We start from the raw sequence: 23,339 nt of genomic DNA, 5'->3' as shown, positions 1-23,339 counted from the left end.
GGCTCTAATTTTCAGGTCCACCGGAATATCGCAGTCTCATTTTATAGAATGACACCTCACTTCTGTATATGGAGATGTCCGTGGTACTGAGGACTTCCACCACAGCCGTATAGGTAATCTTATTTTCGGCTGGCGGTTGTTCAAGCTTGAACTTTAAAAGGAGAAAAACCCATCTTGGTGTGCCTTCTCTGAACTCTTAGGGCTTCTATGATGGCGAATCCCCTGGTTGTACAAACAGCTGTTAACATGCGACAACCTCTTACAGCACACTTACTAGCAAATGGCCTCACGGCCCAGGGAGGTCCAGCCACGTTTGTGGTGGACGCCCACGCAGCTTATAGAACAAGGCTTTTTTACACTTGGGTCACATTTCCAGCAGTTGATGGAAACTCAAATACATTTCACACATATACAGTTGCGAACACGTCCGGACAATACAGGGCGTACGCCTATTTAGAGATACCTCTATCTTATCAAGAACATAATAATTGGCTTGATGGCGCCCTACCCCATACAATATTACCATTAAGGTTAGGTCTACTAAGTAATAACGGTCCTACCTGGCCGTTATTGGCCACATATACTCCACATCCTGCGGTTGCGAATTTAGCAGTAGCTGAGGTTAGACGCTTATACATTGAGTTAATAGCAATATACAGATGATTAGTGCAATTTGTGATGCAAACTTTAAATACAAACCCAGCGCATGCTGCTCCAGCACAACCACATGCAGTAACACCAGGTATAAATCCGGTGACTGTACATTCAATTTTGGGTAAAGTCCCGGCCAAACGAGAGGAGACTCTGTTCTGGCTAGCACAAAAAATTAATACGCTGGAAGCAGTATTTCCCCATACGGGACCTCAGGATAAACATAGAATAAGGACTATGTGCTTGCCCTTTGGGATGGTCCCTACAGTTGAACACTAATACATGGGGCACGGTATTTTCCGCGCTCTATACAACGGCACACCGACACTTGTCAACCTACCGGAAGTGCTTCAACAAATTTAAGATGAATACGGGGCTGCCCCGGTCCTAAATTTGGGAAGGCAACTGATAGGATAATTGAAGAAACTGTGGCAAAATTGCCCAAGTAAACTTAAAGGGGAAGCAGTTGCACTTGCAGTGCGCATGCGGCTCCGTGACGTTCCACAACAAGATCAGGAACGGGAGCTCCCTAAAATAATAGCGGAAACATATTCAAGTATTGGTCGAGATAGCCTTGGGGCTAGACCACAAAAACCCTAATTTCAGGGTAAAATTAATAAAGAAAATACTAAACAACAACTTGAGGGTAATAAGAAACGCTGGGATAAAAAGCAACAAACACCTAAAAAAGAAAGGGGAGAATCTCCACGGACGGAGACCCCACAGAATAGGTATAATCTCAGGAATAGAGAAAATATAAAAACGCCTGATAGATATCAATATACTGATACACGCAAATCTCGTTCCTTTCAGGACTCATCGGAAAAAAAGAAATGAGAGAGGTGGGCGATCAAGCGAAGAACAGAGTACGTGAAACCGAGACAGGAATCACAAAGCTTTTCAGAGGTTTCTGTTAAAAAGGAAGAGAAACCTGTACAGCAAAAACAACAATTTAAAAAGAAAAAAGTGGCAGTGGTGTCAGTTCGACATGCCACTCAGGAAGAGGGTTCTCTCGAAGAACAAGACTTGGGCTCTAGCACTGCTAGACAGCGCGGCAGAGATCACAATAGTTAGCCAGAATCTTCTAGAGCATCTGGAGGTGAAAGCAACTGACGACTTTATACAAGTAGAAACAGCGGACATGCGTGTCTCCGAGCCTGATAGGGTGTACAAAGTAACACTACAGTTAGGAAACACTGAACGCCTGATACACGCAATATTTTGGGACCGTGTAGTTAAAGTATATGATATCTCGTTGGCTGAACAAGATTGGCCGCCTGATTTCGTCCGCACCTGCCCATATGGAGAAGAGGTCATTAAACCTTCTTTCTCGCCACTTGTTCCGGAGGAACTCGCAGAGTCCTATTCTATAGAATGGGCTATAGCAGAAGCACCCGCGTTCTATAGAAATCACGTGGGGTGGGATAGGGACTCTCCCCACCATGTAATTTCTATAAAAAGTGAACCTCAGCCACAAACGCAGTATCCCATAAAACATGAAGCAAGGGCACAGGTGAGAGAAATACTTACACAATTAGAATACCAGGGTGTGATTGAACCCTGTGTCTCACCGATTAACAACCCTTTATTACCTGTAGCTAAGCCAGACCATTCATACAGAATAGTCTTAGACTACAGACATTTGAAAGTACATACACGTACATTTACTATACAAAACTCACATAGCACTGCACTAATGAGCAACACAGTGCGGAAAAAATACAAAACAACTTTAGACATCTCAAATGGGTTCTTCTGCCAGAATATAGTGCCTGAAAGCAGGGACTTAACAAGCTTTATCGCATTAGGCTCTCAGAAAAAATTCTGCCGTTTGCTTCAGGGGTATAAGAACAGCCCAGGACTGTTTGCGGCTCGTGTGACTGCTATTTTACACGAGATAGACCCTGAAGCATTGTCATATGTGGATGTAACTTCGAAAAAAATTTAAAAATTGCCTTCCTCAGCGTCCTGTTCCGGGGATATGAGCTGTCGAAAGAAGGGAAGAGCCTAGCGCCACAATTTCTAGAAAAATGTGCACAATTACAACCACCAAATACGATTAAAAAAAACTTAAATCGTTGTTGGGTTTTCTAAATTTTGGCAGAACATACTTTCCTGATTATGCAACACGCATAAAACCTTTATATGGCTTAATACGTCCTGATTTTTCAAGTAAATTCTGGACAGTTGAACATACACGCACTCTTCGAGAATTGCAGACAGACTTGCTAGCAGCAAAACATTTACACACAAGGGACAAAACACATTTGGTCATCAGGGTAATAGCTGGGGCCATCGGTTTCACCTATGTGACATTTAATGAAGGTGAGACAGTCCCGATAGCATACAAATCACATTGGTATTCAGCTGCTGAACAACGCTTTGTACCCACAGAGAAAATTCTCACTGCTCTACAGATGGCTGTTATTAAAAGAAAGACCTCTTGCCCAAGGGAAACGATCCAAAATTACAAACTCAAGAATTTCTACAATATGAAGTAGAATATCCAGTTCCAGCGAATACCTTGCCTATTGATCAATATCAGAGTCATGTACACCAAAGGCTCTGCGCAACCAGCAGTTGGAACTAAACATCAATACTCTGCTGCTTGCGCAGTCTTAAGCGGCTATTTGGAGGGGGAGAAATTCAGTCCCCTACATACCTAAACCCAGACCTTAGGGGATTGTACAGCACAATTGGCTGAGCTAAAAGCTCTACTGATAGCACTAGAACATACAGATCCAGCAGAGTCCACACTGATTGTTTGTGATTCATATTACTCTGTCCAGTTCTTTAATGAATATCTGCATTACTGGCGTCAGAATGGGTTCAGAGATTCCAAAGGCAACACCATAAAACACGGACTCCTGTGGGGGAAGGTAGCAGACCTGAAAGAGATGCTACCAAAGGTCCATGTTGTGCATACACTTGGACACCAGCCCGTTGGGATACACGTTGCTGGAAATACGTTGGCTGATGAAGCCACAAAGTCAGCAGTGGCAGTTGCCACTGTAGCTGCAGTGACTCGTTCGAGTACCAAACCAGACACAGACATTATGGCTGCCATTAAAGCTATGGTTAATGGTGCGCCTTATCCTAAAGGATTTCCTAATAAATATCAATACTTGATGGGAAGTATGCTGAACGCCGAAGTTAAAATTCCAGGCGTACGCAACATCCCCAATAAAGATCACAATTGATTAAGGCAGCGCATGAGGGGGTGGCATCTGCATATGCTGGCGTGGCGGCTACAATTTCACTCTTACAGGCCCGTTGTTGGTGGCCCGGTCTCTATGAAGAGACTAAGCAGTATGTCCTTTGTTGTGACATCTGTCAACAAATTCAAGTTTCTACGGCCAAGCGCCCGCCACAGACACCCCTCTTAATTTCCAACAGACCTTTACAATGTTTGTACTTGGTCCATTAACACCTGATAGTGCATACAAATACATATTAGTCGCTGTTGATTCATGCTCCAGATTTGTGTGGGTGTGGCCACAACGCTCAGCTGATGCGCGGACTGTTATTAAAGATTTGTGAGTCTTTATTGGTACATATGCTGTTGTGGCGTTCCGTTCGGACCAGGGCCCTGCTTTCGCCTCAAGGGCATTCAGGGACACCATGGCTTCGTTGGGGTTCCAACTGCAGTACTCGTCTCCATTTCATCCCGAGGGAAATAGTGTTGTGGAGCGATTAAACCGTGATTTAAAGCAATCCTTAACAGCCAGAGTCTTAGGTACGGGTCGTGGTTTGTTATCCCACCTGTATGGAGTTCAGAGAGCACTAAATAACCTGCCTAGAAGGTCCCGGGGGGGGGGTCATACTTCATATGAGTGCCTGTTCGGAACACAAATGTTTGTTCCGGATCTGGATGGTCCTGGCGTGGAGGCACCAGAAACACCTTTTGACATAAATGATTGTGTCACTGTTTTACAGTAATTACAGCAGTTCTGTGAGGAAAACTCTTCTAAAAGTGCTGCCTCCACAGGAATTAAGGCTGTGCCTTTAACATCTACCGGCTGGATTCTCAGGGTTGGGGATCTTGTACGTGAGAATGTCGCAGTGAAAAAAATAATTTGGCCCTTCTTATCGGGCACCAGTCCCTGTGCTGGGGATACACGGTACCAGAACTGTTATTCTACCACCGTTGCCAGGTGCCAAAGAATATCGTTTTGTTTCAGTTGACAATGTCAAACTACAACATGTGGCAGATTCTGCACAGCCGACCAAGAGGAACGTCCAGTAGTTCCTGAATCCCTCTCACTACTGGAGAAGAAGTTCTGCTTCAAGTTGTTTATACCAACACTGATACCTCTCCGAGCTTGGGGAGGGTGGATGATGATCTTGCATTAGTTCCACTAACAAGCAATTTAGAAACGTTTGATCAAGTCATCACAACTACTAGCCAGACGGATGGTGCTGTCTACAGTGTACCACCACAGGAAACACCAACTCCACCATTGACCACGGCTAAGCCATTTGCACGAACTGCCTCTGGTTACTTGGCAGACTTCAACGACGGTCTACTGGACTCGTTTGCCTCTTCGACAGCTGACCTGTCAGGTGCACGTAAGCTAATACATTGGCTTAAAGACACATTTTGTTTTTCCATGGAACTATGTATGGCTTTCTTTGACTGTCCTAGCCTTTCTGCTTTGGATTGGTTTTGTTATTACCTTTTTCTTGTTGATACAGGGTCATTTTCTTCCCGAGAGATCAGCGGTTGAACAGGTGGAGGAGGTTTTGAAACCACATTTTTCATCACATGAGATCTGAAGAGACTTATCCTTTGTGAACATTTCCGCAGTGCCAATTCCTAATGGGATTGTTTGGGACAAAGTGATGTTTGATATATATGGTCCCACGGAAATCATTCAAATACTGTATGTGTTAAAGTTATCTATGAATGATATAGTCATACCAAGCATTGTGTCTGATGATTGGGATGTGGAAACAGTTGCTTCTATGATGACAGAATTGCAATATTATACTGTCTATGAAAACAAAGATGTTTACCAGTTTAAAGAAAATTATGGCGATATGTTTTGCTATAATTATTATGGGCACCACTTCATACATAGAGCGAGTAGTCCTAAAACAATATTTAATTACACGCAATGGGAACATTTTGAACTCCCTTGTGGTGGAGTTGCACAAACTTATACTGAAAAATTTTCGTACTTTTCTGGGCATCGTCAAAAAAATGCTGAGTCATATTTTAAAGTAACTCCAACTCAGGACATATATATGTTATTGACCAACACGAAATTTATATATTTGGAATCCTTTGTTTCCCGGTTATCAATTTAAGGTTATGAATATTGGTCCAAATATATTTGAAAAGTGTTTGGGGCACAAAAAATTGGCAGACCAAGGGTACAGAAACATTGTTTAGAGCATGTCTCATCCCTATTCAAATGATTTTTTAAAATGAAACAGTGCAACAAACAAGTTGTTTAGGCTTAGCAACAATCAGAGAATTAAATATGCCCAGTATACCTGCCCCTGCAAAATTTGACAACTGGCAAAAATACACAAATGCAACCACACGCAAGCTTAATGAGTGGGTCCAGAATGGCACGTTTAATGCTTCACTGACAGGCAGGCGGGTGGGTATTGTGGCCCATAGATACCAATGGGTGTCATCAATGCTTTGTCACCTCCTCGGGGGGGGGGGGTTCCGAACACGTAGGCCAGACCCTCGCTATATATCACCAGAACATGCTGACATAATTACAACATAGAGTGTAGGAAAATTGTGCCAACAGTGGCTAAAATCGTCCTCACTTGATGCTGACTTACAAGATTTTTTGTCAGGCCCCAAGATACCACGTAGGAAGTTTTTCTTGTATGAAGTATACAATGAAATATGGAAACTTTCCCAACAAGAGGCTGCAGCCCGGTTAAGGCAAATAGACCAGGAAAATTTTAAAAAGGCAATATTTGTTGTGGATAATGGGATTCACACCTTGCCCGACCGGATATATACAATTAACAACATTGTTTCTTCTGCTACAGACATTATACGATCTGATATGTCTTCTTTATATCATGGACAGTCAGACCAGGTCCATTATGCACTTGGGTTGGACACTTCAAACACTGAAGGCGGGTCGCGTTCCATGGCAGCACATCAGTGCCAGGGAAATATTTTTTCCTTTAACTTGACGCGGCAACAACTATTGGCTAAAAAGGAAGCAACTTATGTCACGCTTAACATTGAAAAGATAGAAAGACTGCCTTTTACCGTGGCCGAGATTCCTTCGGCAGAGTGGTTAATACACAGGGTTATTAATCTGCCTATTTCAACATTACAATTCACTTCTTGTTTGAAACACGTTCCGGTAGGCAGATATGAAAAGTTGGGAGATAGTTACATCCATGAGGTGTGGGAGCTTCCCTTCTTGTACAAATGCCTCAATGGCGGGAAAGAGGTCTTTTCTTAGCGGTAGTGAATGCGAGACTTCAGTCAGCCATTCAATTATTTGTAAGCAGCTGTCCTTGCATGGGGCGTATAATGCCTCAGTTGCAAACTTGGCTAGCTATCTGAAGGGAGTTCCAGACCCCTAGATTAAACGCATGTTCCAGATGCTTTCAAACGGCAGCTACGTCCTTCTCAATAGTGAAGACTGTTGTGGCATGCGGGCTGGAATAGTTTACGTTGTTTCGGTCTCTAAGGTTGTTACATGCTGCGGGAACGTGTTTCCCCCCCACTAAATTAAGGTAGGTAGCTGACATCTGGCCTCATATTACTACTTCCAAGGTGAATTTTGACAAGTTGAGTAGATTCAAGGCTTTATTGTTTCAGAAGCATGTGGCCCTTACATCTGCACGCGAGACCTACGCACTTCACGTGGCAAGATCATCGGCAGAAATACAGTCCCTGTTGAATACGAGCTTTCCGAGACACTTGGTGAACTTGTGGGACGTATATTCAATGCGTCCAGCACGGCTGGAGTAGCACATTTTTTCAAAACTGTTGGTATTGGTTTTGTTCACACCTTCTCCTTTATATTCGGTTTGATACCTTCAGCTATTCACTCAATTTTCGGAAGTATTTTTGGGGGATTTCCAATAACTTTGGCTTTATTGGCCGGCATTTTGCTGTTTTTCCGCAATAGCTGTCCCGCCGCAACAAGGACAAATGAAGGCGCTCCCATCAGCGCAGCTGTGTCGTGAACGCATGATGCAGCAGTTTGGAGAAAAACTCCAGGAACATTTGGGGTGTGACTGGTCTTTGTCATTCAGACCGGTTTTGGATTGTGTGCAGCCCGTGTTTCGGTGCTGTTGGTGCTCCGTTGAACATGGACTAGAAGTTTGTCTTTCACAGCAACGCCCCTCAGCGACTTGATGCTGATCTGTTGATGTTCTCGTTGAGGGTTCATTACCAGACATGAACAGAATGGGAGAAATAACTAGTTCTTAGGGAACCCTGCTTGTCGGTTTTTAGTTTTCTAATAGATATGGGCCCTTTGGCCAGTTACACTGCCCAGGTTACAAAGATCTCTCAAGCCAAGAAAGGATGCTGACTGATACTGAAACCATTAATGTGGTCTAACTGCACCCGGTGGTCAAAGGTATCAAAAGCAGCCGAGATATCTGCATAGAGTCGCAAGTCATCCAATTTCACTGTCACCATAGCTTCTATGCTCCCTCCCGTGCTACCTCCTATGTGAAACCTGTCTGGACCCGTCCGTTCAAGTGGTTTAGCAAGAAAGGGTACTTGTGATACTGGTCTATAATTCTCAGTGCACTCTGGATCTATGCTGGTTTTTAGGTAGGTCTCACCTACCTGACAGCTCATGCTCTGTCTCTTGCAATACATACTGCTAGTGTATAGAGGACTTAGAGTCCACCCATTGCTTACCATTGGTTAGCTTCCTTGTCACTCTCCTTTGCTTGCTTCTTATTGGTTAGCTTGTCTGGGGTGTTCTTCTTGTGCTTGTCCCTTCCCAGGAGCATGGATGCATTACCAATGTCCTACTGTTTATTTTGTGGGTGCTCCTTGTCCTGGGAAGGACCCTGCACCTTGTCATTTTTGTTTAAGATCACTGTGAGGGTGAGGCCATGCCCTTGTGAGGGTGGCCTACAGTTTGCAATTACTGTGATTTGAGGCCATGTCCTGGGTAGGTCCCTACACCTTGTCATTATGGTCAGATTACTGCTGGGTGAAACCATTTCCTTGGGAGGGTGGCCTACATGTTTTCCTTACAGTGTGTGTGATTACTACGGGAGAGACCATATCCTTGAGTAGGGGTCCTACAGCTTGCTTTAACGTGTGATATTACTGCAGTGTAAGGTTATGTCTCCTCATATATTTGTATAGATGGGGTTAAATATTCTCACTTCACAATAATCTCACATCATTATGTCTCTTTGGCGTTACCTTGATCTCACACAGTGAGGGACGTGCCCATACCTTGATCTATAGTAGTGTGTGATTACTGGGGTACTAAGGCACACCACCCAGGAGACCTAGAGTTGAACGTAGTGTGAGACTGCTGCAGAGTAAGACCATGTACCCTACTATACGGCCACCTTGCTCCCATTGTTGGGGCTTCTGCTGGTGTCACAGACCTTGTGTCAGCCTGTCTTCTGGACTGTAACCGTCACTGAAAGTGTTTTACATACAGGCCACAACCTCACTCAAGCTCTGGGTGAACTGATATCCCCCGGTGTGCTCCCTACTGATCTCGGGGATTAAACTATTCACTGAGTCCACACCTAGGTCCATCATTCATGCCAAAGCTTTCAGGTTACACCTTGGTACATGGGAGAGGTCCTACTTTCATCTTTCAGGACACCTACATCTCTGGAAGAGGTTTTACATGGTTTTTGTTGGGATTCACTGGAACATTTCAGGGAGGACCACCTATTCTGGGTTCCGTCAGGTGTGATCTCAGACCATCTGCTGCAATCCACAGATGATGGGTATGGATGCTCACAGCAATGGCCTTTTCTGTCAAACTGTAGTATCCTGGGCTGAGTTTCAAGGAAGCCCATATACACATCACCGCCGGTAGGAGACAAGATAGTATTGGAAATTGGTACTAAATATTTGTCTGCAGAGCAAGAGGGGCAGGTCCATAAATTTAAAGGAAATGTGCCCATAACAGACCTCATTTCTATAGCGCTGGGATTAATAATGGACAAAACATCTGCCATTTGAACAGGTCCTCATTTGGTAAGGAATTGGATGAGGGAGTCGAATTATGAGCTATTGGTTCAAGCGCAAAGCTGTAATTTCCCAAAACTGTTTCTGAAAATAAAAGCTGTAACCATTGCATTTACACTTAAAAAAAATAAGCATTCAAAAGCCAATTTCAACCAAAAAGACATTCTATGAATTGTTTTTTACATAAAGGTAAATGACATTTATTCTGAAAATGTCCATTTAACAGTTTAGATGAAATGGTTTCTCAGTAATTGTATTCCATGAAATATTTGTTCTATGAAATCACATAGAACCGTTTTAGACAGCTTAGGTATATTATGAATGTGTGGCTTGTATCAGATCTGACAACTCACACATGACCCCGGACAGACAGTGCTTTACACTTTCTCATCACGGGTAAATTACCCCGTCCCAACTCGTTCATCACAGAAAATGTCCTCATTTGCACCAAGGAGGGAAGACGGTAGAATGGGAGGAAGGAACAGCAACTCTATCTATGACCGGAAGTATTTCAAGAAACTGAACCCTAAAAAACCCTTACCACCCTTAAACACCAGCCATCCATGACCTATAAGAACTCATCACCCGAAACTACTCATACCTGAACACTAAAACCCCTTTCTACATCTAAACTCCACCCACCCCTGAATCCCTAAAACTCCTCACCACCCTTGTTGGAGTCATCCCCAAACATCTGCACCCCCCCCCCCCAACTTCCACCCTCCTGTGAGGAGTAGCCGGTGAGAGGAGGAGAGAATAGCCCAGCTATCCACCAGTGCACTCTCCAGTGCCCCTGGGGCACAAGTACACACTGCCTTCTGTGTCAGCAGCCCGAGGCAGTGATGCGGGCCCCCAGGGAACTCACACACCGTGTTGGGTGTGGATGGAGGTGCACCAGGAGCTCCTCAGTCTGGTGGAGTTTACCAGGTTGGTGAAGGTGGGTGCGCCCCCTCCATCCCCCCCCCCCCCATCCCCCCCCCCCCCACAACAGAGCAAGAGGATGTGCCCCACAGAAGCCAAGGAGGACCATGTTCTGCTGGCAGTAGCTGTGCCACGCTCATGGATAGCGACCCAACCCACATTGCATGCGGGGAGACCAGGAAGAGGTCTCCCCGCCAGTCCTCCTGGGGTGGAGGTGCCCCCACCCTCCCCTTTGATTACTGCCTACAGGGGGCATTGAGGTACGGGAGGGAAACCTTGGGGGACCCGTCCCCACAGAGCCTCTTTTTACCACACTACTCGTAGTAGGTGCGCTTGGAACCCTCCACCTGAAGTGGTGGATTGGTGATTACCGACCACTGTAAGGATAGCGCAGACCCTCTGGGACATTTGCGTAGAAGGTGTTTCTGGGAGGGGTTTCCGTACAGATTACAGTTCCCCAGTGTACTTGTGTCCCTCACTGCATATGCTGCCTCTCCCTGGCCTGGGGTAATTTTATCTGCTGTTTCTACTTGAGATCTTCCTTATTAGCACGGGGAGGGTGTGACTAGGATATGAGCAGCCAAGATACCTTTCTCCAGATCCAGTACTGTAAAGCTGTAACATGAGGCCACCTGATTCAGCGATGAGGTTTCATGTGACACATACCATGAGGGGGCATTTCTGAGTGGTTGCACCAGGAGCGTTCTGACATGGGCCGGTTTGATACAGTGCTACTGATATGTCGCCTTGGTACTGTGCTACATGACATGTGCATTTGTTGTGCCTGGCATGGGCCATATGGAAATGTTTTTCATGTTCATTCATGATAATGTGTTTATCATGACGTGTATTCTGGTGATAATGACATGACCCCTATGGAAATGCTTTCATGTCATGTTATGTGCATTTATTTTGGCGACAAAGATGACCTGACAACTGCTGTTTGTAAAATAGTAATCTATAGCTTTACCCGATGTAGGAGGCTGGACTGGCTTGTAGTGAGTACCAAGGGGTACTTGCACCAGGCCCAGTTATCCCTTATTAGTGTATAGGGTGTCTAGCAGCTTAGGCTGATAGATAATGGTAGCTTAGCAGAGCAGCTTAGGCTGAACTAGGAGACGTGTGAAGCTACTACAGTACCACTTAGTGTCATATGCACAATATCATAAGAAAACACAATACACAGTTATACTAAAAATAAAAGGTACTTTATTTTTATGACAATATGCCAAAGTATCTTAGAGGGTACCCTCAGTGAGAGGATAGAAAATATACACAAGATATATATACACAATAGCAAAAACATGCAGTATAGTCTTAGAAAACAGTGCAAACAATGTATAGTTACAATAGGATGCAATGGGGAAACATAGGGATAGGGGCAACACAAACCATATACTCCAAAAGTGGAATGCGAACCACGAATGGACCCCAAACCTATGTGACCTTGTAGAGGGTCGCTGGGACTATTAGAAAATAGTGAGAGTTAGAAAAATAACCCTCCCCAAGACCCTGAAAAGTGAGTGCAAAGGGCACTAAAGTTCCCCTAAGGACAAAGAAGTCGTGTTAGAGGAATAATGCAGGAAAGACACAAACCAACAATGCAACAACTGTGGATTTCCAATCTAGGGTACCTGTGGAACAAGGGGACCAAGTCCAAAAGTCACAAGCAAGTCGGAGATGGGCAGATGCCCAGGAAATGCCAGCTGCGGGTGCAAAGAAGCTTCTACTGGACAGAAGAAGCTGCGGTTTCTGCAGGAACGAAAAGGGCTAGAGACTTCCCCTTTGGTGAACGGATCCCTCTCGCCGTGGAGAGTCGTGCAGAAGTGTTTTCCCGCCGAAAGAACGCCAACAAGCCTTGCTAGCTGCAAATCATGCGGTTAGCGTTTTTGGACGCTGCTGTGGCCCTGGAGGGACCAGGAGGTCGCAAATTGGACCAGGAGAGAGAGGGGACGTCGAGCAAGACAAGGAGCCCTCTCAGCAGCAGGTAGCACCCGGAGAAGTGCCAGAAACAGGCACTACAAGGATGCGTGAAACGGTGCTCACCCGAAGTCGCACAAAGAAGTCCCACATCGCCGGAGAACAACTTAGGAGGTCGTGCAATGCAGGTTAGAGTGCTGTGGACCCAGGCTGGACTGTGCACAAAGGATTTCCGCCGGAAGTGCACGGAGGCCGGAGTAGCTGCAAAAGTCGCGGTTCCCAGCAATGCAGTCGAGCGAGGTGAGGCAAGGACTTACCTCCACCAAACTTGGACTGAAGAGTCACTGGACTGTGGGGGTCACTTGGACAGAGTTGCTGGATTCGAGGGACCTCGCTCGTCGTGCTGAGAGGAGACCCAAGGGACCGGTAATGCAGCTTTTTGGTGCCTGCGATTGCAGGGGGAAGATTCCGTCGACCCACGGGAGATTTCTTCGGAGCTTCTAGTGCAGAGAGGAGGCAGACTACCCCCACAGCATGCACCACCAGGAAAACAGTCGAGAAGGCGGCAGGATCAGCGTTACAGAGTTGCAGTAGTCGTCTTTGCTACTATGTTGCAGTTTTTCAGGCTTCCAGCGCGGTCAGCAGTCGATTCCTTTGCAGAAGGTGAAGAGAGAGATGCAGAAGAACTCGGCTGAGCTCTTGCATTCGTTATCTAATGTTTCCCCAGAGACAGAGACCCTAAATAGCCAGAAAAGAGGGTTTGGCTACCTAGGAGAGAGGATAGGCTAGCAACACCTGAAGGAGCCTATCACAAGGAGTCTCTGACGTCACCTGGTGGCACTGGCCACTCAGAGCAGTCCAGTGTGCCAGCAGCACCTCTGTTTCCAAGATGGCACAGGTCTGGAGCACACTGGAGGAGCTCTGGACACCTCCCAGGGGAGGTGCAGGTCAGGGGAGTGGTCACTCCCCTTTTCTTTGTCCAGTTTCGCGCCAGAGCAGGGCTAAGGGGTCCCCTGAACCGGTGTAGACTGGCTTATGCAGAATTGGGCACATCTGTGCCCAAGAAAGCATTTCCAGAGGCTGGGGGAGGCTACTCCTCCCCTACCTTCACACCATTTTCCAAAGGGAGAGGGTGTCACACCCTCTCTCAGAGGAAGTTCTTTGTTCTGCCATTCTGGGCCAGGCCTGGCTGGACCCCAGGAGGGCAGATGCCTGTCTGAGGGGTTGGCAGCAGCAGCAGCTGCAGTGAAACCCCAGGAAGGGCAGTTTGGCAGTACCAGGGTCTGTGCTACAGACCACTGGGATCATGGGATTGTGCCAACTATGCCAGGATGGCATAGAGGGGGCAATTCCATGATCATAGACATGTTACATGGCCATATTCGGAGTTACCATTGTGAAGCTACATATAGGTAGTGACCTATATGTAGTGCACGCGTGTAATGGTGTCCCCGCACTCACAAAGTCAGGGAAATTGGCCCTGAACAATGTGGTGGCACCTTGGCTAGTGCCAGGGTGCCCTCACACTAAGTAACTTTGCACCTAACCTTTACCAGGTAAAGGTTAGACATATAGGTGACTTATAAGTTACTTAAGTGCAGTGTAAAATGGCTGTGAAATAACGTGGACGTTATTTCACTCAGGCTGCAGTGGCAGGCCTGTGTAAGAATTGTCAGAGCTCCCTATGGGTGGCAAAAGAAATGCTGCAGCCCATAGGGATCTCCTGGAACCCCAATACCCTGGGTACCTCAGTACCATATACTAGGGAATTATAAGGGTGTTCCAGTAAGCCAATGTAAATTGGTAAAAAATGGTCACTAGCCTGTTAGTGACAATTTGGAAAGAAATGAGAGAGCATAACCACTGAGGTTCTGGTTAGCAGAGCCTCAGTGAGACAGTTAGGCATCACACAGGGAGCACATACATATAGGCCACAAACTTATGAGCACTGGGGTCCTGACTAGCAGGGTCCCAGTGACACATAACAAACATACTGAAAACATAGGGTTTTCACTATGAGCACTGGGCCCTGGCTAGCAGGATCCCAGTGAGACAGTAAAAACACCCTGACATATACTCACAAACAGGCCAAAAGTGGGGGTAACAAGGCTAGAAAGAGGCTACTTTCTCACACCCGACTACTGCTTGCTTTCGCAGAGTACTAATAACCTGTGTAATGTTCTGACAACTGCTCGTGTAGCGTGGTGTTACTGATAAATGTTGTGCTTGGTCTAATGATGTTTTATGCAATACAGTTTATTTTTGTATAACTTGTTGTAGCGTTTCCTTTGTGGTGTGTTTGTGCCACATGTGTTGTGCAAACGCATTAGACATTGCTTCTGGGATAGGCCTGAATGCTCGTGCCAGCTACCAAGGGGGTGAGTAGGAGTTCTCGGTGCGTAACTTCTTTGCCCTGACTAGAGTGGGTGGGTTCTGAAAAATGTTTCCTTTAATATTTGTTGGTCTGTATTTCTTTAAAATGGTCTTTCCTTAAAATTGGTTTTCAATCATTTCCTCAAAAGTGGTTTCTCAGTTTTTGTTTTCCCTTAAGTCACACACATATCCAAATAAAACCACGCACGGTATGTCACTTGGAGTATATCTGTGGTAAGTAAGGCCTTGGGTTGTCTGTTTGGGTCATGTATAATTTACTGCAGTTGTTACGAGCCGTCAGTTCTGAATCCGGTATATCCTACCAGAGCTGTGACTACTCATTCATTTACTGTTCAGCACATGTGTAATTCACTGGACCTGTGAAGGACATGCACCGTCCCCTCTGGCTCATGTGTAATTCACTGGACCTGTGAAGGACGTGCACCGTCCCCTCTGGCTCATGTGTAATTCACTGGACCTGTGAAGGACGTGCACCGTGTCCTCTGGCTCATGTGTAATTCACTGGAGCTGTGAAGGATGTGCACCGTGTCCTCTGGCTCATGTGTAATTCACTGGAGCTGTGAAGGACGTGCACCGTGCCCTCTGGCTCATGTGTAATTCACTGGAGCAGTGAAGGACATGCACCGTGCCCTCTGGCTCATGTGTAATTCACTGGAGCAGTGAAGGACATGCACCGTCTCCTCTGGGTCATGTGTAATTCACTGGAGCTGTGAAGGAGATGCAGTCTCCTCTGGCTCATGTGTAATTCACTGGAGCTGTGAAGGACATGCACGGTCTCCTCTGGGTCATGTGTAATTCACTGGGGCTGTGAAGGACATGCACGGTCTCCTCTGGGTCATGTGTAATTCACTGGGGCTGTGAAGGACATGCACCGTGTCCTCTTGCTTATGTGTAATTCACTGGAGCTGTGAAGGACATTCACTGTGTCCTCTGAGTCATGTGTAATTCACTGGAGCAGTGAAGGACATGCACCGTCTCCTCTGGCTCATGTGTAATTCACTGGAGCAGTGAAGGACATGCACCGTCTCCTCTGGCTCATGTGTAATTCACTGGAGCAGTGAAGGACATGCACCGTCTCCTCTGGCTCATGTGTAATTCACTGGAGCAGTGAAGGACATGCACCGTCTCCTCTGGCTCATGTGTAATTCACTGGAGCAGTGAAGGACATGCACCGTCTCCTCTGGCTCATGTGTAATTCACTGGGGCTGAGAAGGACATGCACCGTGTCCTCTCCTCTTGCTCATGTGTAATTCACTGGTGCTGTGAAGGACATTCACTGTGTCCTCTGAGTCATGTGTAATTCATTGGAGCAGTGAAGGACATGCACCGTGTCCTCTTGCTCATGTGTAATTCACTGGAGCTGTGAAGGACATTCACTGTGTCCTCTGGGTCATGTGTAATTCACTGGAGCAGTGAAGGACATGCACAGTCTCCTCTGGCTCATGTGTAATTCACTGGAGCAGTGAAGGACATGCACCGTGTCCTCTGGGTCATGTGTAATTCACTGGAGCTGTGAAGGACATGCACGGTCTCCTCTGGGTCATGTGTAATTCACTGGGGCTGTGAAGGACATGCACCGTGTCCTCTTGCTTATGTGTAATTCACTGGAGCTGTGAAGGACATTCACTGTGTCCTCTGAGTCATGTGTAATTCACTGGAGCAGTGAAGGACATGCACCGTCTCCTCTGGCTCATGTGTAATTCACTGGAGCAGTGAAGGACATGCACCGTGTCCTCTGGGTCATGTGTAATTCACTGGAGCTGTGAAGGACATGCACCGTGTCCTCTTGCTTATGTGTAATTCACTGGAGCAGTGAAGGACATGCACTGTCTCCTCTGGCTCATGTGTAATTCACTGGAGCAGTGAAGGACATGCACCGTCTCCTCTGGCTCATGTGTAATTCACTGGGGCTGAGAAGGACATGCACCGTGTCCTCTTGCTCATGTGTAATTCACTGGTGCTGTGAAGGACATTCACTGTGTCCTCTGGGTCATGTGTAATTCACTGGAGCAGTGAAGGACATGCACAGTCTCCTCTGGCTCATGTGTAATTCACTGGAGCAGTGAAGGACATGCACCGTGTCCTCTGGGTCATGTGTAATTCACTGGAGCTGTGAAGGACATGCACGGTCTCCTCTGGGTCATGTGTAATTCACTGGGGCTGTGAAGGACATGCACCGTGTCCTCTTGCTTATGTGTAATTCACTGGAGCTGTGAAGGACATTCACTGTGTCCTCTGAGTCATGTGTAATTCACTGGAGCAGTGAAGGACATGCACCGTCTCCTCTGGCTCATGTGTAATTCACTGGAGCAGTGAAGGACATGCACCGTGTCCTCTGGGTCATGTGTAATTCACTGGAGCTGTGAAGGACATGCACCGTGTCCTCTTGCTTATGTGTAATTCACTGGAGCAGTGAAGGACATGCACTGTCTCCTCTGGCTCATGTGTAATTCACTGGAGCAGTGAAGGACATGCACCGTCTCCTCTGGCTCATGTGTAATTCACTGGGGCTGAGAAGGACATGCACCGTGTCCTCTTGCTCATGTGTAATTCACTGGTGCTGTGAAGGACATTCACTGTGTCCTCGGAGTCATGTGTAATTCATTGGAGCAGTGAAGGACATGCACCGTCTCCTCTGGCTCATGTGTAATTCACTGGAGCTGTGAAGGACATGCAGTGTCCTCTGGCTCATGTGTAATTCACTGGGGCTGTGAAGGACATGCACCGTGTCCTCTGGCTCATGTGTAATTCACTGGAGCAGTGAAGGACATGCACCGTCTCCTCTGGCTCATGTGTAATTCACTGGAGCAGCGAAGGACATGCACCGTCTCCTCTGGCTCATGTGTAATTCACTGGAGCAGCGAAGGACATGCACCGTCTCCTCTGGCTCATGTGTAATTCACTGGGGCTGAGAAGGACATGCACCGTGTCCTCTTGCTCATGTGTAATTCACTGGTGCTGTGAAGGACATTCACTGTGTCCTCGGAGTCATGTGTAATTCATTGGAGCAGTGAAGGACATGCACCGTCTCCTCTGGCTCATGTGTAATTCACTGGAGCTGTGAAGGACATGCAGTGTCCTCTGGCTCATGTGTAATTCACTGGGGCTGTGAAGGACATGCACCGTGTCCTCTGGCTCATGTGTAATTCACTGGAGCAGTGAAGGACATGCACCGTCTCCTCTGGCTCATGTGTAATTCACTGGAGCAGCGAAGGACATGCACCGTCTCCTCTGGCTCATGTGTAATTCACTGGAGCAGCGAAGGACATGCACCGTCTCCTCTGGCTCATGTGTAATTCACTGGAGCAGTGAAGGACATGTACCGTGTCCTCTGGCTCTTGTGTAATTCACTGGAGCAGTGAAGGACATGCACCGTGTCCTCTGGCTCATGTGTAATTTTCCAACGCTGAAACCGCCACAGATTGTCTGTTCATTCATGATTTACCTGAGGTGGAACCAGCCTTTCTTCTATGCGCTCCTGCACCAATATAATCCATTGCAATGGTCCTTTGCTCTTCCTCCTTCCTTGAAAAGTCCCCAGAATTAAAAGATGTGGGCTCTATAAAATGAAGTGAAAATTATTACAGAACTTATAAAAGAAAAATGATATAGTTTAATGGTCTAATTTCAATTGTAAATCAACAGTCTTCAGAGGAAAGATGTTTTGATCTCTGATGTAGATACGAATGCAAAGTCACAACATCAAGCCTTTAATGCAGCAGCTTAGATTAATTATTCCATCCGCACAGGTCAAAGCATTTACACGTTCAATATTAGTCAGGAAATTAAATTCATAGCTCTGGGCAAACAATGAAAACGTACTATACGTAAGCATGTCAATGAGGCAGAAGGCTTTGCAACTCCATCGGAATACCTGCAAATGCAAAGACTGAGGCCTGGGAGAGACAGCAGCCCTCCCTCCCTGCATGCCAACATGTTTAGGTCACACCTAGCAGACAGCGCAAGCGGTGTGTCTGCTGAGAGTCTGCTCACTGCTTAACACTGGCTGGAGTTATTTTCATTTGTGGTTGCTCGCCTCTTACTCAATGGCATGCCTTGTCCCTCATGGGTCTGTCCCTCCCCAGGAGCATGTCCTCTCTACTTGTGTTCCTTCATTCGCTGCTCACTTTCGCAGTATATAAGAGTGCATGTTTGTAGGAAAGTACACTCTTTTTGGCATGTTACCCCTAATTTCTGCCTGATGTCAGTGTGTTTTTTGACTGTCACTGAGGCTCTGCTAACCAGAACTCCGGTACTCATGCTCTCGGTTTCTAAATTGGTCACTACATACTAGTGACTCAGTATTTCACTCCAGATTGGCACACTGGACCCCCCCCCCCCCCCTTCATAAGTCCCTAGTATATGGTTCATAGGTACCAAGGACTTTGGGGTTCCAGGGGATCCTTATGGGCTGCAGCATTTCTTTTGCCACCCATAAGGAGCCCATACAAAGGCTTCTACAGGACTGCCATTGCAGCCTGAGTGAAATAGTACATGCACTATTTCACAGTCATATTCACAGCACCAGGTCACTTATAAGTCACCTATATATCAGGTCTACCAACCCTGAAGGCTGGATGCAAAGTACCTGTGTATAAGGGCATCCCTGCACTACCAGAGCTGCCCCCACGTTGTCCAGGCCCTTTTCCCAGACTTTGTGAGAGCGGGGACACCATTTTAAGTGTGCATTGTACATAGGTCAATACCTAAGCACAGCTTCACAATGGTAACTCTGAATATGGGCAAGTAAGGTGTCCAACAACTGGGAATTGTACCCCAATACTGATTCCAGTATTGGTTGCACAATGCCATGCACACTGGGGGCTCCAGAGTGGACCCCCCCTGTACTGCCATTCCAGCCTTCTGAGGTTTCCACTGCAGCCCCAGCTGCTGCCACCTCACAGACAGACTTCTGCCCTCTGAAGGTAGAACAAAGCATTTCCTTTAGGACTTTAGGAGAGGGGTGTTATACCTATTTCCAAAGGGAGAGGGTGTAACAGGCATGGGAGGGGTATACTCCCAGAGCCTCTGGAAATGTTTTGAAGGGCACAGATGTTTCCCTTTTTGCATAATCCAGTCTACACTGGTTAAGGGACCCCCCCCCCCCCCAATCTCTGCTCTGGCGTGAAACTGGACAAAGGAAAGGGGAGTGGTCACTCCCCTGTCCATCTCCACTCCAGGGGTGGGGCCCAGAGCTCTTCCAGAGTGTCCCTGGGTTTTGCCATCTTGGATTTCAAGTTGGTAGGGCACTCTGCGAGCATCTGAGTGGCCAGTGCCAGCAGGTGACGTCAGAGACCCCTCATGATAGGTGCTTACCTGGTAAGGTGACCCATTCCCCCCCCCCCCCCCCTTTCAGGGCTATTTCTGGGAGGATACCCCTCCCATGCCTGTAACACCTATTTCCAAAGGGAAAGGGTGTAACACCCCTCTCCTAAAGGAAATGCATTGTTCTGCCTTCCTGGGATTGAGCTGCTCAAGCCCCAGGAGAGCAGAAACCTGTGTGTGAGAGGGCAGCAGCTGGGGCTGCAGTGGAAACCTCAGAGAGCTGGTTTGACAGTACTGGGGGGTCCCTGGTAGAGCCCCCGGGGTGCATGGAATTACCCCCCCCCCAATACCAGATTTGGAATGGGAGTTCAAGTCCATAATCTTAGACACCTCACATGGCCATATTAGGAGTTACCATTGTGAAGTTACATATATGTATTGACATATGTAGTGCACACATATTATGGCGTCCTCACACTCATGAAATCCTGGAAATTGGTCCTGGACAATGCGGGTGGCACCTTCGCTAGTGCAAGGGTGCCCTCACACACAGTAACTTTGCACCTAGCCTTCAGTAAATGAAGGTTAGACATAGGTGACTTATAAGTTACCTGGTGCAGTGACAATGGCTGTGAAATAGTTTGTACACTATTTCACTCCGGCTGCAGTGGCAGGACTGTGAAAAGGATTGTCTGAGCTCCTTATGGGTGGTAAAAGAAATGCTGCAGCCCATATGGATCTCCTGGAAACAAACTATGGACTTATAACGGTGGGAGGGGGGGCATGGGGGATTGAGGGGGTCCAGTGTGCCAATCCGAATTATATAGCTATAGTGACAAATTTGGTAAGAGAGAGAGCATAAGCACTGGAGTTCTGGTTAGTAGAACTCCAGTGACAGTCAAGCATACTGACACAGTAAAACACACGGACATATAGGCCATAAACTATGAGCACTGGGGTCCTGGCTAGCAGGATCCCCGTGAGACAGTAAAAACACACTGACAGACAGAAATTGGGGGTAACATGCCAAGAAAGATGGTACTTTCCTACAGTCATGATGAACACAGAATCCTTAAGGCTACATGCTGGGACATGCTTGAGTGACACAGGCCTGCGGGTTCCATTTTACAAGCCCACAGTCTGGACCAGACTACAAGATGGAGGGAGTCTATAAATCTCAGAATCCCTTGTTGCAAGGGTATAGCATGAGAAGGAGTGGTCAAAGCCTACTGGATACCCACACAGTCCTTTAATCTGCACCGGGCCTGCCTATCCCTGGCAACAAACAGAATATTCACTGGGGTCACCTCTTCTTGTCCATGTTGCACTCGATTAGCTGCAGATTTCAACATATACTATGGAGCAAACCTCTCTCTCTACTGGATTTGTATCTGCTGCTCCCTGGCCTCCTGCACAGGTCTGCCTTGCTATCCACCTGGAAACATGAGCTCAGGGTTTTTCATCGCCCAAAACAAAATGTAAAGCTGCAGCCCACTCCTTGTAGCAAAGAGGGAGGTTGCTTGTAGATGGAATTCACCCTCGGTTACCCCACTGGGTACCTGCGATCTGAGGTCCTGAACTGGGCTCTGCCCGAAAGCTCAAGAGGAAAACAGACCTTCAGAAACATTCAGTAGCTGAGACGTGGGGACGACACTGGACTGTTGTGGGAGAGGAGCCTAGAGACTATACCTCCCCCACTAGAGATGATAACCAAGGGATTATTCACGACTCCACTGGGGATGATTTGAAATGTGGGGACCCCTCCCTTAGTAACAATGGGCCTGTGTTCCCCCTCTAACTCTGCAACTTCCTGACAGTGTGTCCCCTCACTTTTTGGGAAGCAGATATATGGCTGGCCCTCCCATGAGCTAGGCCTCCTGGATAGCAGCCCTCCATCTCCTCGCACATTGTTCCTGGTTATTAGCATGGTACCATGGGGCAGAGCCCCACACCCACCAACTACAATGTAGGCGGTTATATCGGAGTTATTCCCTGCCCATCTGTTTACAAAGACACACAACTCAACTTTCTTCTATTTATCACATACCTGGTACTGATTAGATTTCTTTCAGCAGATGTACAGCTTCATTTACCCATAGATTTCATGGTTCGATACAAATACTATAATGTAATGTAATTTTCCATCCCTCTCCTAGGCCTGCGGTATCTATTGTTAGATTAGTCGAACGACACATTGTACGGCCAGCAGCCACACCCCCTTGAGAGGAGTATTGCCACCTGGAGGCTTCCATGTGCCGATGAGATCCGCTTACACTGGGGGCCCAAAAGTGGCCCAGCACTGCGGCTACAAACATGGTGAGAGACCGAACAAGTCTTGGCACAAGAGGGCTGGGGGGATATTTCTGATTCTCGAGGAAGAGTAACCCCCACTCTAACCTCCATGACAAGCCTGCGATTGCTCGCCTTGTTACCATAGAGTCAAGTGTGGAAAGTGTTGAAATTATCCCAGCTTGCGAAGCCATAGTGAGGCGTTCTCCGGGACGAAAGTAGCAAAAGACCACAACCCCCACGACTGTGGCCCAGTAGCCCCTAACTGCCCCTTTGCCTCCTGCACAGGGAGGAAAACCCTCTCTCGTACTTTTCTCCACCAAAGTTCCTCTCTTGCCTGCGTGCTTCTTTCCCACATCCCCACGATGCGCTCTTGTCCATGTTCTTCGCCCTCAGCCTTCCTCGCTGCTTCCCCCATTCGCCGGCTTGCCTCCCCACCCACATCTTCTCTGTAGCTTCTTCCACCCGCACTTGAAAAAAAAAAAAATGGGGAACGTTTTTGTCCTTTTTGTTTTTTTTTAACCAGTCCATCTCCGAATGGTAAATAAAATGAAACAAACGTGCCTACATAATTTTCTAGACGGGCAGTTGTGTGGGGACTCGTGTGCATGGCCGCAAAATGATGCATGCACGCTGCGTCACAGCGCCTAGTTTACCTCTTTCAGCCAAGCTGCACAGCGCTGAGGATACCACATGGCTATGACTACTGGCAAAACCAATCACT

At 47.0% G+C, this 23,339-nt stretch overlaps 1 protein-coding gene across 6 annotated transcripts in view; it reads right to left on the bottom strand.

Moving 5' to 3' along the window:
- LOC138283660 (zinc finger protein 554-like) overlaps nt 1-23,339 on the bottom strand; it is a 55,497-nt gene that overhangs the window by 7,557 nt on the left and 24,601 nt on the right. For all 6 annotated transcript variants that reach the window (XM_069221596.1, XM_069221597.1, XM_069221594.1 and 3 more), the window contains one exon: nt 18,507-18,620. In XM_069221596.1, the coding sequence (XP_069077697.1) occupies nt 18,507-18,620 (114 nt within the window). The remainder of the gene's footprint in view (nt 1-18,506; nt 18,621-23,339) is intronic.

This window comes from Pleurodeles waltl, chromosome 3_1, assembly GCF_031143425.1.
Source record: "Pleurodeles waltl isolate 20211129_DDA chromosome 3_1, aPleWal1.hap1.20221129, whole genome shotgun sequence".
Taxonomy (NCBI): domain Eukaryota; kingdom Metazoa; phylum Chordata; class Amphibia; order Caudata; family Salamandridae; genus Pleurodeles; species Pleurodeles waltl.
The sequence above is the reverse complement of the archived record's forward strand: the minus strand, read 5'-3'. Positions and strand labels throughout refer to the sequence as shown.